General features: G+C 38.5%; 1 protein-coding gene across 5 annotated transcripts in view; it reads right to left on the bottom strand.

Moving 5' to 3' along the window:
* farp2 (FERM, RhoGEF and pleckstrin domain protein 2) overlaps window positions 1-8,263 on the bottom strand; it is a 66,277-nt gene extending 58,014 nt beyond the window's left edge. For 4 of the 5 annotated variants that reach the window (XR_010893521.1, XM_067374858.1, XM_067374859.1 and 1 more), the window contains exons 1-2: window positions 8,180-8,263; window positions 4,133-4,390 (exon numbers count right to left, since the gene is read on the bottom strand). Coding sequence is in view for 3 of the 5 variants with exons in the window: in XM_067374858.1 (XP_067230959.1) it covers window positions 4,133-4,336 (204 nt within the window). In the remaining 2 variants the exon portion in view is untranslated. Of the gene's footprint in view, window positions 1-4,132; window positions 4,391-8,179 lie in introns of those variants that run through there. The other variant, XM_067374863.1, reaches the window with a different exon arrangement.
* Between the last annotated feature and the right edge of the window lie 8,830 nt (window positions 8,264-17,093).

Below are 17,093 nucleotides of genomic sequence, written 5' to 3'. Positions count from 1 at the left end.
TGGTGGTGTGCAGATGTTGCGTGCGATAGTGAGTGGACTTCTGTACATCAAATTGTCATTCCTGTATGTTACAGACAGATTGTACTCTCTCTAGCTCATGATCATGATTTGTCTGGACATTTGGGCGTTAAGAAAACGTATCATCGAATTTTGAAACATTTCTTTTGGCCCCGAATGAAGGCTGATGTAACGAAATTCTGTAAAACTTGCCAGACTTGTCAGTTTTCAGGTAAGCCAAATCAGGTGATTCCGCGTGCACCGCTTGTTCCTATACCAGTGATTGGGGAACCGTTCGAGCATGTTATTGTTGACTGTGTTGGACCGTTGTCTAAGTCTAAGAGTGGTAACCAATACTTGTTAACAATAATGTGTGTTGCGACGCGCTTTCCAGAAGCTATTCCGCTTAGGAAGATTACAGCGCCAGTGATTAGTAATGCACTTGTAAGATTCTTTTCTATGTTTGGCCTTCCGAAAGTGGTTCAATCCGATCAAGGTACTAACTTTTTGTCAAGAATCTTTGGACAGGTGTTGACGACCTTAAACGTTTCTCATCAAACTTCAAGCGCTTTTCACCCAGAAAGCCAAGGAGCTTTGGAACGGTTTCACCAGACGTTAAAAGCGATGTTGCGACGTTATTGCATGGATACGGGTAAGGACTGGGACGAGGGCATACCTCTACTCTTGTTCGCTGTCAGAGAAGCAGTACAAGACAGTTTGGGATTTAGTCCTGCCGACCTTGTATTTGGTCATACGGTGAGGGGTCCTTTAAAGATGCTTAAAGAAGATCTGTTATCCTGTGAGCCTAGTACTAAAATTCCTGTGCTTGACTATGTAAGCAAATTTCGTGAGCGATTGCATAAGGCTTGTTCAACGGCAAAAGAGTCATTGTTGAGTGCGCAGGTGGCTATGAAACGTCAGTTCGATCGTAAAACGGTTCAGCGTCATTTTAAGGAGGGAGATCAAGTGCTGGTTTTATTGCCAGTTGTGGGTTCTGTTCTGTCTGCACGATTTTCGGGTCCATATGAAGTGATTAAAAAATTGAGTAACACTGATTATTTGATCCGAACTCCTGAGCGTAGAAAGAAATCTCGTGTATGTCATGTGAATATGCTGAAGGAGTATCATGTCAGAGGGTCGTCACAAGCTGTTGAGAAGGTGGATGAGCTTATTACCTCTGCCGCTCTTATATGTGAGGTGGCTGATGTCCCTACTCAAGATAATGATGGAGTGTTAGTACGCCACACATATCAGCAGTGTGTTAGGCTGAAGAACTCTGAAATGTTGAGCAATTTGACTTCTCATCTGTCCCATTTACCTGATTGCCAGAGAAATGATGTTGAAATATTAATTCACGATTTCTCCTTGTTATTTCAGGATGTTCCGTCTCGAACTACAGTCTTACAACATGATATTGATGTAGGTCATGCCGTTCCTATCAAGCAACGAGCTTATAGGGTTAACGCTGTTAAACGTTCTGCGATGAAAGCTGAAGTCGAGTATTTACGCGAAAACGGTCTCGCCAAGCAGAGTTTTAGTCCGTGGAGTTCTCCATGTCTACTGGTGACAAAAAGTGACGGATCCGCCAGGTTTTGCACGGACTATCGCAAGGTAAATTCAGTTACTGTTCCCGATAGTTTTCCGTTACCCCTTTATGGAAGATTGTGTAGACAATCTGGGGTCTGCTAAATTCGTCAGTAAACTAGATTTGCTGAAAGGTTACTGGCAAGTACCATTGACGGCTCGAGCGTCAGATATTTCTGCTTTTGTGACTCAGGACGATTTCATGCAATACTGCGTTATGGCTTTCGGCATGCGCAACGCACCAGCTACGTTCCAGAGGCTCATTAATATTGTGCTTGCTGGTGTTCGAAACTGCAATGCATATCTGGACGATCTTGTGATTTATTCATCTAGCTGGTCCGCACATGTTGCAACGTTAAGAGAGGTGTTTGAACGCCTTCGGAATGCCTCGCTGACATTAAACCTTTCTAAATGTGAATTTGGTCAAGCTACAGTGACGTACCTGGGCAGAGAAGTAGGTCAAGGGCAGGTAAGACCTATAGAAGCCAACGTCGCTGCGATTGCAGAATTTCCGGTTCCGACCACGCGAAAAGAACTTCGTAGATTTCTGGGGATGGCCGGTTATTATCGGAATTTTTGTAAAAACTTCTCCACTGTGGCCAGTCCGCTAACTTCACTCCTCAGCCCGTCACGTACTTTTATTTGGAGTAATGACTGTCAAAATGCTTTTGATAACATCAAAGTTTTATTATGCAGTACGCCTGTTTTGACAGCTCCTGATGTGGGAAAGGACTTCAAGCTGGAGATCGATGCAAGCTCGGTCGGTGCGGGTGCAGTGCTTGTACAGGAGGACGCAAATGGTATTGACCATCCTGTGTGTTATTTCTCGCGCAAGTTTAATAAACATCAGTTAAACTATTCTACCATCGAGAAAGAAACGTTAGCTTTGCTGTTGGCCTTACAACACTTTGATGTTTATATTAGTTCAAGTAATTTGCCTGTGGTTGTATTCACTGATCACAATCCTCTGGTGTTTTTAGCACGTATGAACAATCAGAATCAGCGATTGATGCGCTGGTCCTTAATCGTGCAGGGTTACGATTTGGTGATTAAGCACAAGAAGGGGTCAGAAAACATAATTGCCGATGCTCTATCTAGAGTTTACTAAGCTGGTAATAGTGCTTAAAGAAGAGAAGAAGAAAAGTGTTGTTTTTCTTTTCTCTTTTTTTTTAGGGGGGGAGTGTTACGTTCCACGTATGTTTTTGTATTTTGTTTTAGTTTTTTTTTCTCTCTCTCTCTCTCTTTCTTATCTGTCTGTCGAGTTTTAGGTTGACGGTAAAGCGGGGCTCATCTTGGTGACGTCATGACGCTCTGACGTCCCAACCAGCGTTCTGCCAATCTGCAGGTGGCTGATCATTTAAAAGGCTTCGGCGGCATTCCACCTGCAGTGAGCGTTTGGGCTTGGACCTCACTCACGCTTGTCGAGCCAGAGCCAGTCATTCTTTGTGTTTGCGAACTGTTTATTTAGTCTGTGGTTCATTGAGACAGTATCTGGTTGTTTGTTTCTGTGTAATAGTTAAGCTGACGGCGTTAGAGAGTGATACAAGTCTTCTGTTAAATGTTTGAGTCCACTCGAATTCTGGCGTGAAGTCATTGTCTGTCAACCGAGGGGTTGACCGATAATGAAACCTTTTGCTGCGGACAGCTCAGAGATAACATCAACCTCACTGACCACGGTGAATTCCGCATAGTGCGTGTCAGCTAGCAACTAATGTTAGTTATAATGCGGGTGCTCGCCTTCCCTGTATTTTTGTTTATTTATTTAGTGGAGTTTTAGTTAAGGCGCCGCGCCGAAGTTTTCGGTTTTGTTTTTACATTTTATTTTTGGTAGTTAGTTTAGGGGCGTGGGCGCTAGTTAGTGGGTTTTGTTCTGATTATTTCTTTTCTTTGGCGACATCCTCGTTCTTTCCTTACTTTTACTTTGTTTATGTCTTACTTGTTGACTTATCTCTACCGTGTTAATAAATATCGGATATTAATTGTTTCCCTTGTTGTTTGGTTTGTTCCTCCCCACGCCTCAACAGTTGTATCTCATTTAAATGTTGCGGTCATTCCACTGAACAACTTTAAGCACGTAACACACCAACATAAAAGCAATTTACTTATGCATATTATAACTTAAACATTTCAGCATATGAAAAGTCCCACGTGGAAATTTACAAATTTTTGACTGATTCAAAAGTGTGGTGTTAGTAAGCCTTGCATTAAATTGACCAAAAAGTCAGAGTAAAGACATTTACAATGTTACAAAAGATTTCTGTTTCAAATAAATGCTGTTCTATTGAACTCTATTCATCAAAAAAAAAAAAAAAAAAAAAAATTAAAAATTTTTCTTGAGCATGTGACACTGGAGTAATGGCTTTTGAACGTTTTGCTTTTGAATCGTCAAATAAAAAGTGCATTAAAAGAGATTATATTTTATATTGGTGGGGAAAAAATAATATTATTAATATATCAAAAATTCAAGAAGTCTCACCCAGGCATCTCACCTGTTGCAAAGAGGAGATGAAAAAAATAAATAAAAATGAAAAGCTGATGTGAAGTGACTCACCTCAAGCTCATAGAACTCCTGAGCATCATCCAGGCCCTGGACGCGGATTTGAAGGCCCTTGTTGTGGCCCTTCCCTCCTGCTCCCATAGCCGCACTGAGACTCTGCCCGGGCTCCAGGGTGCTGATGCCGGTGTTGTACTGAGCTCCGAGCCGTGTCCCTGCAGGGGTCTGCAAGGAGCGGTAGGTGCCCTCAATCTCACCCATAGCTGCTCCTGATGCAGCCTACCCCCTCTCTCACACACATATACACACCCCTGCCTGGAGGAGATAACAGAACAATCAAAGAAATGACACAATGAAATTAAATCTCACTCCAGTTATACAGGAATTGATATCACAGCAGAACAGAAAAGGACTACTCCAGGATTCAAAAATGATACTATTATGAAACTGGATCAATATTTTTTATAACTGGAGGCATTTAAAATGTGTAAAAAAAATAATGATTTCTCGATTTTAATCGATTCTCATTTTTACGAACCAATATTGATTCTTAAATCCCAAGAATCAATTAGTCTAGTCTGTTTTCAGTTGAAGAATGAGCAGAATATGTAGGGCCTCCCATCCAATAAATCGCAATAATCTTTGTGCTTTGTTACTTTTGATATGAAGCAAAGTCTCAGATTTTAAATGACGTCCATCTTATTATGAGATTCAAAAAATAAATACCGTTTTGGTGCTGTTAAAGGGATAGTTCACCCAAAAATGAAAATGTGATGTTTATCTGCTTACCCCCAGTGCATCCAAGATGTAGGTGACTTTTTTCTTCATTCAAATGCAAATTATGATTTTTAACTGCAACCGCTGCCGTCTGTCAGTCAAATAATAGCAGTAGATGGGAACTTCAACTATAACAGTAAATAAAACTTGCTTAGACAAATCAAAATTAAAACCTGCGTCTCGTGACGACACATTAATGTCCTAAGACACGAAACGATCGGTTTGTGCGAGAAACCGAACAGTATTTATATAATTTTTTACCTCTAATTCACCACTATGTCCAACTTCGTTCAGCTTCCTGTTAGTGAGGTCAAAAAACGCGTTGTGATGACGGAAGTGATGTCTCGCCCATATACTTCAATGAGCGCGAGACATCACTTCCGTTGTCAGAGCGCGATCAGACCTTACTAGCCGGAAGTTGAACGAAGTTGGACATAGTGGTGAATTAGAGGTAAAAAATTATATAAATACTGTTCGGTTTCTCGCACAAACCAATCGTTTCGTGTCTTAGGACATCAATGTGCCGTCACGAGCCGCAGGGTTTAATTTGGATTTGTCTATGGAAGTTTTTTCGACTCTTATTGTTCAAGTTCCCAATCACTGCTATTATTTGACTGACAGACGGCAGCGGTTGCAGTTAAAAATCATAATTTGCGTTCGACTGAAGAAAAAAAGTCATCTACATCTTGGATGCACTGGGGGTAAGCAGATAAACATCAAATTTTCATTTTTGGGTGAACTATCCCTTTAAATACCGTTTTGACGCATGTGAACATCCTCTCCTCCGCTTTAATACCAGTTACATAACTATAGCTATGCACCGTTATAAATTCATTATAATTTTTAATGTTCTTCAATATTTAATGCATGTTTGAATAAATCAGCTATGACAGCCGTGATTTAAATGTTTATATTTAAAAAAAAAAAAAACAAAAAAAAAAACGAACTGGAGTAGAAATATGATTATGTAATTCTAAACTTTATTTATAATAAAACATCATTGAGTGTAATTTAAGTGTTTGTATATAAATAAGTCAATTTAACCTTCAATGTTATTATAGTAGTACCAACTGACTTGCATGTGTAGTTTACAGCACTAGTTGAGAGATTTTTTTTCCTCTAGAAAATTTGCCATGTACTGTAACTGAAATACTACATCCAAAATAATCGATATCGAATCGAAATCATAATCAAAAGCATGTGAACAGTAATTGAATCGAATTGTGAAAATTGTGTCAATACCCAGCCCATAGTCAATATACATAACTGGTATTATTATTATTCCCACCATTGAACATGATCATAACCGAAATCATTCATTAATATACATCTGAAGGTGAACATCATCCTTTAAAAGACAAATATTGCACAGAATTACAAAATGTTATTTAAATTAATATACTTTGCACACTTTCCACCTGGCAAGTTCATCTTTATTTCGGCTTGTTTCTAATTAGTAAACTCGATATAGAACTAACTAATTATCAAATCAATTATCTAAGTAAGTGTTAAATAAGCAAACTATTCCGTTATGATGTAACGTCTCAATGTAGCGTCAGATCTTTTCTTTTATATGAAAAGGAAATTTATGGCAGATACTTAATTCTATCCCTCAGTTGCTGATTGGATGGAGATAGATGTGAATGCATGGTTGAGGTTGAATTTAAGAAAGCACCGGGGTATAATCTAAGTCCAGCAGATGTTACGGCATTTTGATTAAAAATTATGAGGTCAAAGAAGAAAAAAAGAAGACACATATGTGACCCTGGACCACAAAACCAGTCATAAGTCGCACGGGTATATTTGTAGCAATAGCCATTGTATGGGTCAAAATTATCAATTTTTCGTTTATGCCAAAAATCATTAGGATATTAAGTAAAGATCATGTTCCATGAAGATATTTTGTAAATTTCCAACTGTAAATATATCAAAAATGTATTTCTGTGAGTGGATATGCATTGCTAAGGACTTCATATGGACAACTTTAAAGGCTTAAAAGATTTTTTTGTACCCTCAGATTCCAGATTTTCAAATAGTTGTATCCTAACAAACCATACATCAATCAATGGAACGCTTATTTATTAAGCTTTCAGATGATGTATAAATCTCATTTTCAACAAATTGACACTCACGAATGGTTTTGTGGTCCAGGGTCACATATATGAAAAAACAAAATAAAATCAAAAAGATGCATTTATAAAACAGAAGAATTTCAATTTCATGCCACCTTTAAAATGATAGGCATGAACCAATAAGAGCTGATGCATTTTATTGTCAGCCCTGATTGACTAATTATCAAGTTTCAAGTTTAACATTCATGACTTCTCTACACATTCAAAGTATCTTTAATGACACAATGCATACTGTAACCCAGCTCCCTTTCTTTCACATGGCACTTCATACAGTTCTTGTCACAACTGGCCAGCACAATAGCAGTGACATGAACACAAGACACAAGCTCACATGAACCATTAAAAAATACTAATGTACTGTGAAATTTAGCACAGTGACTTGCATGAGGTCTGACTGAGAATGGAAACACTACAGCACATCTCTGTAACACGACCAACTTAAATATCCTTAATAATAAAAGCTCCACTTCTTTTGATCTCTAAAGCAACAGGAACAACTAAGAAACACATTGACTCGTCATTAAACCCAACATCATTCAGCTCGTTTCTGGCTCTTTAATGCAACAGGTTGGTATAAATAATTTGACTGGAATGCCTTCAAAGCACAGACTCACTTACAAGATGTGATCCAAATCGACCTATTTCCCCTCAGAGGAATGAAGTAGTTAGAAGTGAATACTTTATCCAAGAATTTGAGCAATTCCTACAGCTGTATTAAACAATGATCATTTATCGTTTTGTTTTAGCAATTAAAGGAATTTTCTCATTGCAGGCTGCACTTGATAATGCAAAAATGTTTAAAAACTATTATATGAAAAGTAGAAATAAATGATAAAGTTGTGTAGTTTAATGTAATGAGATAAAGCTGCATGTACCCAATACACCCAAGATAAAAATCTCTGCAATATCTTAACCTCTCACGACAAACTCTCTTTTACTTCTCGTTTGAGAGTATTTCACAAACACCGACAAAAATATCCTCAACTGAAAGGAAAAATAAACGCACAGATTTTGCTGTTTGTCATTACAGAGATGAAACAAAGACTGGGAAAGTTTAGTCAAACCACACAAACATGCGAAGAGATCATAAAACTCTACCGTATGCTTCACCGAGACACGTTTAAATAATGTATTGCCAATGTTACAGATTCGCATTTGCTTTAAATCTCTATTTTGTTATAAATCGACATCATACCTTTTATTTTTCGCCTGGTATTTCTTCAACTCTATATGAGTTACACGTCCGACCGTCGTTGTAGGCGAACTCACTGCGGCCAATGCTGTGTTCGGATTGGATGACTTCAGAGAGCTCTTGCCTTCTATTGGTTCAGTTTCGTATTGAAACCGTCGGCAGCTATTGGCTGAGAGGTGTACCTGCGGATTAATTTGATTGGTTTCGGAACGTCATGTCGTTTGTTGATATAGTAATTATGCAGATATTTACATTGAATAGTTTTCAGTAGGCTAAATAAGAAACGAAATTTAAACTTTTGTGTTTAGTTGTTTTCTCAAATACTGTCTAATTTAGCGTCAAAAAACCCTGTTTTGTGTCTGCAGACTAGCTATTTCCAAGAAATTTTAAATTGCAGGAAAATGCTTTACTGTCTACGCTTCAAGCTTTGTATGTAAGGTTTCATTCAAAATAGTGAGGAGTCACTACGAATAAGGGAAGAGAGTGATATAGATTATCATTACAAAATTTAATAAACAGAATGAAAGGGAACAAAACAGAATAAGCACGACCTACATCATGAGTCCACGAAACCGTTACGATTTTTAGTCCCTCTGACATTTTTCAGTGTATTTTATCTGGCTCAACAAAATATATTTTTAAAAGCTTTTTGTATTAATTGAAATGTCTCCTTTAATAATGTTTAAAAACATGACATACATTTTATCTTCATATTAGAAATTATGTTTGTTTTTTTCAGTTGACACCACCTATTTTGACATGTCCCTCAAGGCCTTCTATGAAAGTTTACTTGGGATATGAATAAAATGAGAAAAAAGTCCATACATTTTGCCATTCCTATAAATATCCATCTGTGCTTTTTTGCTTGTTGTTTTTTTTTCTAAGTAAATTCATGATTATTCATTAAAATCACATCATTTAGTTCCGTACCTCAGTAACTCCTCAACCCCATTACACAAACCATTCTCCCCCTATAAAAATAATGAACTGATACTTATGTGACATCATTAATAGGAAGTGACATCATAGAAGTCTTCTGAACAACATTGTGAGCAGACACAGGCAAGTTACCACCTTCTTTAATTATAACTAAATTATGTTGTGAATTTGTGTTTGTCAAGCTTAAAAGCTTAGTTCACCCCAAAAAATGAAAATAATGTCAATTATTAGTCACCCTTATGTCGTTCTACACCCGTAAGACCTTCGTTCATCTTCGGAACACAAATTAAGATATTTTTGTTGAAATCCGATGGCTCAGTGAGGCCTTCATAGGGAGCAATGACATTTCCTCTCTCAAGATCCATAAAGGTACTAAAAACATATTTAAATCAGTTCATGTGAGTACAGTGGTTCAATATTGATATTATAAAGCGACGAGAATATTTTTGGTGCGCCAAAAAAACAAAGGACTTATATAGTGACGGTCAATTTCTAAACACTGCTTCAGGAAGCTTCGGAGCGTTATGAATCAGCGTATCTAATCGGCGGTTCCAAAGTCACGTGATTTCAGCAGTTTGGCGGTTTGACACGCGATCTGAATCATGATTTGACACAAAAGATTCATAACACTCTGAAGCTTCATGAAGCAGTGTTTTGAAATCGGCTATCACTATGTAAGTCCTTATTTTGTTGTTTTTTTGGTGCACCAAAAATATTCTCGTCACTTTATAATATTAATATTGAACCACTGTACTCACATGAACTGATTTAAATATATTTTTTGTACATTAATGGATCTTGAGGAAATGTCATTGCTGGCCTCACTGAACCATTGGATTTCAACAAAAATATCTTCATTTGTGTTCCAAAGATTAACAAAGGTCTTATGGGTGTGGAATGTCATGAGGGTGAGTAATAAATTACATTATTTTCATTTTTGGGTGAACTAACCCTTTAATGACTGAACCCTGTTACATCAATTGAAGACAGAAAACTATTACTTGTGAAAATTATCTTTGTTATTTCAATATTATTCATTATTTCTTAATATGCATGCCATGCGCTCTCCATTTATTCACTAGATGTAGAGCAGTGGCCAATTTGGGCAAAAAAATCACAACCCCGTCACACCTACATTTTTATTATTATTATTATTTTTTTTTGTAAAGTTTATGAAAAAGTAATTTAAAGTTTAGTTGAATTATGTCTAAAATGTTCAGAGAAATCTTAAGAATACTGATTTTAGCTCAAATTCTGAAGTTAAGCCTCTGATAAAAAATTATGTGCCCATTTCAGGTTTTAGAATAGTAAAAGTATGAGATTTTATGTAACTTTTATATTTGCAGTTACTGAATTAGTGTGAGGGGCATCTGATTAATAGGAAAATGTTGATTTGATCACAAATACATTTTATAATAATATTCAGAGAGCTCCCATAGTATCCATAACTTAAAATAATGACCATAATAATAGGGATTTGATGCCTGAGATGAGAAAATATGTTTTTCTGGAAGTTAAATATGTCATTAATGTTGTGGGGTGTTCAGAAAAGTAATACATTTTGGTAAAAAAATCTAAAAAAGTGCAAGTCCAAAAAAAATAAAAATAAAAATATAAGCTAAACTAAGACCAAAAGACCAACTAAAACTGAAGTCAAAGTCTCTAAATATAGACTGTCTAGCAAAGAAGTCTCTCATTTAAAGCATGTTGTGGTTCGTTGTTCAAGGCTTCCACTACGTTGTTTCAGCAGGCGTGTGGCTGTCTGTAGGACATGATACCGCTGACGAAGATGACGTCTTTGCACATGTTCATTGGTGATCTCTACCACACATGCAGCAGAGAACCAGCCCCGCTGTCCATCCTGTACCCTACGGCCCTCCATGAACCCTAAAAATGAATGAGCATGAGTTATCAAAACTTTCTTTGATTTTAGACCAATTTAATTTGGAATAGCAGGGTTGTTGCAACAGTACCATCAGTAGTCTTCTGTATGATGTTGATCATATCTCCTAGCTGTAGACTAAGCTCCCCTCGTTGCTGTCCTCTGTACACCTCAATACAACGCACCTGAGGACAGTCTAAGACACGGTGCCTATTTGATTACAATTTGAACATTATATTTATTTATTTATTTATTTAGTCACAAATGTTTTATCATTTTAAAGAACATATCTGCACTGCAGTTAATTGTTTGCTCTGATTTGGAACAGATGTTTGCATTTTATGGAAACACAATCTTGAAGCCATTGACACTTTTGCCCCCTAGTGGCCAATTTGTAGCTGCACACGTTTTAGAACTAATAAAAAATAAAAATTCTGTGATGTTTTTTTTCACGATATATAAAGCTATTATAATATAGGCTTGTGTATATTATTATATATTATTTATACAGCTGCCAAGGTTAAAATGTTTCACTGTCATTGAATCTCTGAAATAACACCTTAATTTTAATTAACACTTATAATAAGTGAAACAGATGATTAATTGTAATGTAATGTAATGTAATATATATTTGTATATATATATATATATATATATATATATATATATATATATTTTATATATATATATATATATATATATATATATATATATATATATATATATATATATATATACAGAGAAGATAAGTATTATAATACCTTATTATAATATATCACATATGGAAATAGCTTGTAGACTTCTGTGGGTTAAATTATGAAACTGAAATATTTCCCATGACATTGTTCAATTAAACTGATGATTCAAAGGATTAAAAAAAAAAATAAAAGAGTGTCATTATGTCATTTAGTATTATTATAAAAATTGTTTTGGTTTCTGTTGAACTGACTCAAACAAACACACTTGGACTTGTATTGCATTCAATGATTCATACCCCACTCTTCATACACAGAGTCCTCTCTATCTCTCCGCCCACCCAGAAGATCCACCCATAAGTCTTTCTCAGCTCTAAGAAAACAAACAAAGACAAATCTTTGTTATTATATTAAGAGGAACATCATGTACTAATAAATGTTTTGATCTTGTTATAAAGGCCATCTATTGTCTGAGAGTTTGACAGTTCACTGTTAAGCTGTTTTGGTGGTATATGGACAGGTATTGTGGGTACTGACTCTGAATTTGTTTGCAGCAGAAGTTGAGAGGTGGTGCTCCGGTGATTATGCAAAAGGGCCAGCCGAAATATCCGGTTCAGTTCACATCCCTCCAGCTCCTCCTCCAGGTCTTTCCCCTCAGTCACCTCTATCAGAGAGCGGTGCACATAGTCCTGAACTAAAAACCGGTCCAACCTGCACAGTCAAAGAGAGTTAGTTGTTATATATATATATATATATTTACAACCATATATGCATCTACACTGTTTGGATCAGTAAGATTTTTTACGTAATTAATACTTTTCCCCGGCAAGGATACATTACATTAATCAAAAGTGAAGACATTTATAATGTTACAGAACATTTCTATTTCAAATAAAGGCAAATCATGAACACTTGAGTGATGGCTGCTGAAAATGTAGCTTTGCTATAAAAAAAAATAAAATACACTTTTTAAATATATTAAAATAGAAAACAGTTATTTTAAATTATAATAATGTTTCACAATATTGATCAAATAAATGCAGCATTGGTGAGCATAAGATGTCTGATGTTTCAAAAACATAAAAAAATAGTAACACTTTACAATAAGGTCTCATCTTTGTTAATGTTAGTTCAGAGTGCATTAAATAATGTAAACAAATAGGCCAACAACTTTTGATTTTAATAATGTAGTTATTAACTAAAGTAGTTAAAGGTGCCCTAGAATCAGAATTTGAATTTACCTCGGCATAGTTGAATAACAAGAGTTCAGTACATGGAAAAGACATACAGTGAGTTTCAAACTCCATTGTTTCCTCCTTCTTATGTAAATCTCATTTGTTTAAAAGACTTCCGGAAAACACTCGGATCTCAACATAACACCGACTGTTACGTAACAGTCGGGATCGTTAATATGCATGACCCCAATATTTGCATAATGCCAGCCCATTTGATGCATTAGACAAGGAAAGGTATTAACGTCTGGATCTGTGCACAGACAAGGTAAGCCAGCAAGAACAACAGCTAAAAATGGCAGATGGAGCAATAATAACTGACATGATTCATGATATCATGATATTTTTAGTGATATTTGTAAATTGTCTTTCTAAATGTTTCATTAGCATGTTGCTAATACTGTTAAATGTGGTTAAAGTTACCATCGTTTCTTACTGTATTCACGGAGACGAGAGTCGTTGCTATTTTCATTTTTAAACACGCGCAGTCTGTATAATTCATAAACACAACTTCATTCTTTATAAATCTCTCCAACAGTGTAGAATTAGACGTTAGCCACAGAGCATAGCCTCAAACTCACACAGAATCAAACGTAACCATCTAAATAAATACTTTACTCACATAATTCGAAGCATGCATACAGCATGCATGACGAACATCTTGTAAAGATCCATTTGAGGGTTATATTAGCTGTGTGAACTTTGTAAATGCAATGTATAGTCGAGAGCTTGGGCAGAGGGAACGCATCTCTTAAAGGGGCCGTGCTGAAAAAAATCAGTGCATAGTTAATGATGCCCCAAAATAGGCAGTTAAAAAAATTAATAAAAAAAAAAATCTATGGGGTATTTTGAGCTGAAACTTCACAGACACATTCAGGGGACACCTTAGACTTATATTACATCTTGTAAAAAAACAATCTAGGGCACCTTTAACTAATAAAACCTTAAATGTAAAGTGTTACCAAAAAATAAATGAATAACAATTACTTACAGACCCCAAACTTTTGAATGGTAATGTGTCTATCTATTTATCCATAAAGGATATATATGAAATAAGATTTAATAATAGAACCTACACACAATATTTCTGCACCCTATCAGTTTTGGTTCCCCAATTTTAACATTTAGAAGACCTTTTCCATCATCTAATGCTCATTAAAGTAACTTTATGAAAAATAAATACCCATTTTCATACTGTGCATTATTTGGGTGATGTTTAAATTGATCTGTTGTCAGGGAATGCACCAGACTCTGAGACAAGGATCAGGTTAAACCCAAACAGGGTGTTTGTTAACAGTGATGAATTAAACAGAAAACAGGTTTGTAATGGCACAGTCAGAAGAAAATTAACTGAGTCCCTTTTCCTTTACCATGAGAGTAGACAGAGCACACACCTCTTCACAGGATTATGATGAGTAGACATGTACGTATAATATTTCAAAGAGTATCTTATAGGAGATTGCTGGAGTATTACAAGGAGATCCAATAGGTAAGTAGAGTGGGTAAGTATTGTTATCCATAGTTGAGAACGGACAAATAGTGACTGTGAGGTGTGTGCGGTTATCCTGGTGCAGACTGAAGTGCTGATAGGAAACAGGTGTGGGTGATGGCCAAGTGAGTGCAGGTGAGAGATATGAGGGATGCTGGAAGTGTAGTTTCTAATTAGATGACTGGGCCAATATAGAGCATATGCGACATTAACTCCCTCACCCCTCCATGGGCAGCCCCTGACACCCTCAAAAATGTAATGGTCCTTGACAACGTAGATTGGTGCAGTTCTTGAGGGTCTGGGAGGGAAGGACTGAGGCATTAAGGGGGAACAGTGAGTGAGAGGGCAGTGAAGGAGTTTAAGGTAAACACCACGGAGCGAGCCAGACACAGAGCCAGGACGAAGACCCACAGCGGAACTGATGGAGGGCAGAACCAGGATGGAGCCAGAGATCTGACTGACAGAGGTGGTGCCGTGGGAGGTGGAGACCCAGGCGAAGCTGAAGAGCTAATGACACCGGACAACACCAGGGTGTTGGAGGAATGAGGCGAAGCTAGTGTGACTGAGGACCAAGGTGGAGTCAAGTGCAAGGCGGAGCTTGTCGGAGCCAAAGGGGTGGAGGAACGAAGTGCAGCTGAAGGCCAGTGGCGCAGGCAGAGCTACAACTGACCAAGGCGGAGCTGACAAGGGAGCCCAGTGGAGCTGTAAGGATGACGGTCCCCAGTGGATGTGAAGGGACGAGAAGCCAAGGTGGAGCCGACAAGTCGATGGGCTGAGGTGGAGTTATGGGCTCAGCAGGCCAAGGCGAAGCCAGGGGATCCTTATGCCAAGGGAAAGATGGAGACTGTAAGGCTGAAGGTAGATCAGAGATGCTGGTTGGAGCCAACTGAGGAGGAGCTAAGTGACTGAAGGGAGCCAGCAGAGGCATGGCAGAAGGACTGGTTGTCTTTTATAGAGGATGTGGCAGAGGGAGGGATCACTGGAGATGCAGGAGACTTGGAGCTAGGCAGTACCAGTTGAGATGCAGGAGACTTGGTTTGGGAATAGGAGGGGCTAGGGAGTTCATTATATTGACAGTGCTCGTAGGCAGCAACTGTACATCATGCAAGGGGGCAAGGATGGAATCCAACCCCACACCGTCAAATTCCAGTAGCATCCCCGCTAGGACAGCCTTGGGTGCCGGCACTTGCACTTAGTCAGACATGACCAGGGCTGCAAGTTCTGGCTCCGGGGTGACTTTCTCCAACTGTGGCAGGTCCTTGTTGGCCACTGGCTCTGGCTCATGACTCGTGATGGGCTCTTGTTCAGGTTCTGTGTCTGTGTTTGGCTCTGGCTCTGTGACCGTGGTGGGTGGGGTAAGGGGCTGTCTGAGCTTTGGGTATCTGGCAATCATTTCCTCTGGCTCTTGCTCCATGGTGGGCTCTGGCTCAGTGACAGGTCTGGAGAGGGACTAGTGAGGAATTCTGAGGCGGTGTCTCTGAGATGAAAACTAATGGCACTAGGAGGACTGGAGTGGGCTGGGGAGGCTGCGACTGAGGGACGATGATGTCTTCATCCACTTTGCCTACTATAAGGGAGGAGCCACTCAGCCAGAGTATATATTCTACATATAGTTCCCGATAGTAGCTGTCTGAAGATATGATCATCCAACCCACTCCAAAAGACAGTCTTCAGAGTTTTGTCGCTCCAGGACACCAGGTGGGACAGCTCAAGGAACTCCTCCACATATACCCCCTTTCCACCAGCATGAACCGGGTGATAGTTCAGAGCTAGTGCTAGTTCGGAGTTGGCTCAACTGACGAGCCTTCTAAGAACCAGTTTGCCTTTCCACGGGCTAGAGAGCAGCACAGAGCCAGGTGTTACGTCACTGTATACGTCTCATATTTCACAGCAAAGCTAGCGCTGCAGCGCCAAACACAAATACACCAAGCTTGATCGAGATGCATCAGCTTCCCGCAAAGCGATCGGCAGATGACATTAAAGCTCCGCGAGAACGATCCAAAAGCACAAGGAGTCGTTTGCTCTACAAACACTCCCGTGGATCCGCGGCACCCGCCGAATCGTCCGCGCTGCTCCGATGTATCTTGAACAAGCCTTCTATCAACAATCGCGGATGTTTCACTACTGTTGATGCTCATGGCTTTGCAGACCTACATCGGCATCCAAACACAGCTCGACGCAATTTGTATATAGACGGAGATTACAATCGAGCTGCTATTAGCTTGATTAGCTGCTATTTAAAAAATGGCAGTCACAAGTTTCTTGTTGGTCACGGTAACCCAGCCCCTGACACAATCGGTTCTTACTTCTAGCCCAGCAATGTTTTGGTGCTACTTACGAACCACTTTTCCTGGCTCAGAGCTGGTGCTTTTTGTGTCGAAAGACAAAGAACTGATTTGAAACTAGGCTCTGGCTCCGAACCAGCACTCAAACTGCCTTGGTGGAAAAGGAATAATAGTCTTCTAGAGGGCGGCCAGCTTGTGAGAGGGATAGGAGCAGGTCAGCAGGGTGGATGGGTGATTAAGCAGTTGCGATCAATGATATTGGAGTCTGATCTTCTGTCAGGGAACACCAGACCCAGAGATTTGGTTAAACCCAAACATGGTATTTATTGACATTGATTAATTAAACAGAAAGCAGGTGAGTCTCTTTTAATTAAACAGAAAGCAGGTGAGTCTCT

The sequence above is a fragment of the Chanodichthys erythropterus genome, chromosome 21 (genome assembly GCF_024489055.1).
Source record: "Chanodichthys erythropterus isolate Z2021 chromosome 21, ASM2448905v1, whole genome shotgun sequence".
Lineage (NCBI taxonomy): Eukaryota > Metazoa > Chordata > Actinopteri > Cypriniformes > Xenocyprididae > Chanodichthys > Chanodichthys erythropterus.
This window is presented reverse-complemented; position numbering and strand designations above follow the sequence as displayed.